The 1,493-nt window shown below is 39.2% G+C and overlaps 1 protein-coding gene across 2 annotated transcripts in view; it reads right to left on the bottom strand.

The window, feature by feature from the left end:
* mix23 (mitochondrial matrix import factor 23) overlaps nt 1–610 on the bottom strand; it is a 3,215-nt gene extending 2,605 nt beyond the window's left edge. Inside the window, exon 1 of one of the 2 annotated variants that reach the window (XM_032504285.1) lies at nt 393–610. Coding sequence is in view for 1 of the 2 variants with exons in the window: in XM_032504284.1 (XP_032360175.1) it covers nt 370–420 (51 nt within the window). In the remaining variant the exon portion in view is untranslated. Of the gene's footprint in view, nt 1–369 lie in introns of both variants that reach the window. The other variant, XM_032504284.1, reaches the window with a different exon arrangement.
* Between the last annotated feature and the right edge of the window lie 883 nt (nt 611–1,493).

Genomic DNA, 1,493 nt, shown 5'->3' with positions numbered 1-1,493 from the left:
TATATATATATTTACATTAAAGGGGGCATGTTCTTGTAGAAACCCAAGATACAAGTTATGAACCTGAAAATGAGCATAATATGGGACCTTTAAACAACTTTAACAGGTCATGGATCACATGCTGGCCGGGTATGTTTATCTGGAGACCCGTGACAGTGACTTTCAGACCATATGCTGTCTGTTTTCAGTCCTGCTGATCCAGCCTGGCTCCTTCAAAGCAAAACGTGTGACCATTAGGATCTGGAGTCACTCAACCACTGGTTTACACAAAAATAAACACGAGATGTAAACTTTCACACGGTTACGATTCGGATCGCTGCGAATCCGTGACAAGTTAGCACTGATCGATTAATCCTTCGTTAAAATTACCTGAAACATTGAAAAGTCCTCACAGTTTAAAGTTCCACCGGGCGCCGCCATGGTGGACTGCAGGGTCCTCTCTAGACACAACGCTAGTGGCTGTTAAAACAGTGCCTGAATAAAACACCGCAGTCCATAAAGTATAGTAGCTATATTTCTCACCTTCATTTCTAATATTCAAAACTTTGTCGCGGTTAACTTAAAAGTAAATGTCTCTATTTAAAAAAACGTCTAAAAACGTACCATGTCAGCAGACAAGCTGGTATTTTGCACCGTTCATTGGAGCAATACGTCGACGCGACCTCCATATTGGGACGGAGTAGATGTGCCTCCTGTGTCTATCGAGGCAAGTCTATTCACAATTAATTAAAATATGTATAAAATTTGATTTCTTACTTAATTTTTAACAGATTTGCTTTGTTTCAAATGTCAGACATGTAACGTATGTAAAATAGGATACTTGGTTTAGTTAAAATTAGGGTTTTCATAACCCTAATAGCTTTAAAACGGGGGATCAGTGTATACAAATTCACCTCTGTAAAGTTGTCATAAAGCAATGAAATTAGCTAGAGACCAAAAAAACGTTTTTGTACTTGGCTGTAATCGTGTTTCATTTCTGTTAAGAAATTTGGATGTTTTAACATTGAGGGTGTTGAGTTATAAAAAGTTAAACCAATGTTTTGAAAACAATGTATTTCTGTTTATGACAACAATGTATTTCTGTTATAAAATATGCATTTTGTCTCTGTGAAGAGGTCAAGACGGCCCTATTGTCTCTCACCTCTGACTCAAAAGAAATTGATCAGGTCAAGTCTGGCATTTAAAGAAGCCTTTTCCCTCACACCAGGAAGTAACCTTCTGTCTCCTACCCCCTGGTGTCTTAGACTAGGCTTATAAAATAGAATGTTGATTAACTGTATTTTTGTTAGAATTTCACATCTGAATGATAGAACCTTTTGATCTGGGACCGAAACTACCCCAAAGGGGCAGAGTTTAGAGCCATGTCCTTCCTCATTGGACAGCGAAGATGCGCTCAACATGTAACCGTGCCAACGACAGACCAATGAGAATGGGTTTGAACACACCAGGTGGAAAAGGAACCGCCCCCAGGTGCAGGGGATAAATGTGTGTGA

The sequence above is a fragment of the Etheostoma spectabile genome, chromosome 22 (genome assembly GCF_008692095.1).
Source record: "Etheostoma spectabile isolate EspeVRDwgs_2016 chromosome 22, UIUC_Espe_1.0, whole genome shotgun sequence".
Classification (NCBI taxonomy): domain Eukaryota; kingdom Metazoa; phylum Chordata; class Actinopteri; order Perciformes; family Percidae; genus Etheostoma; species Etheostoma spectabile.
This window is presented reverse-complemented; position numbering and strand designations above follow the sequence as displayed.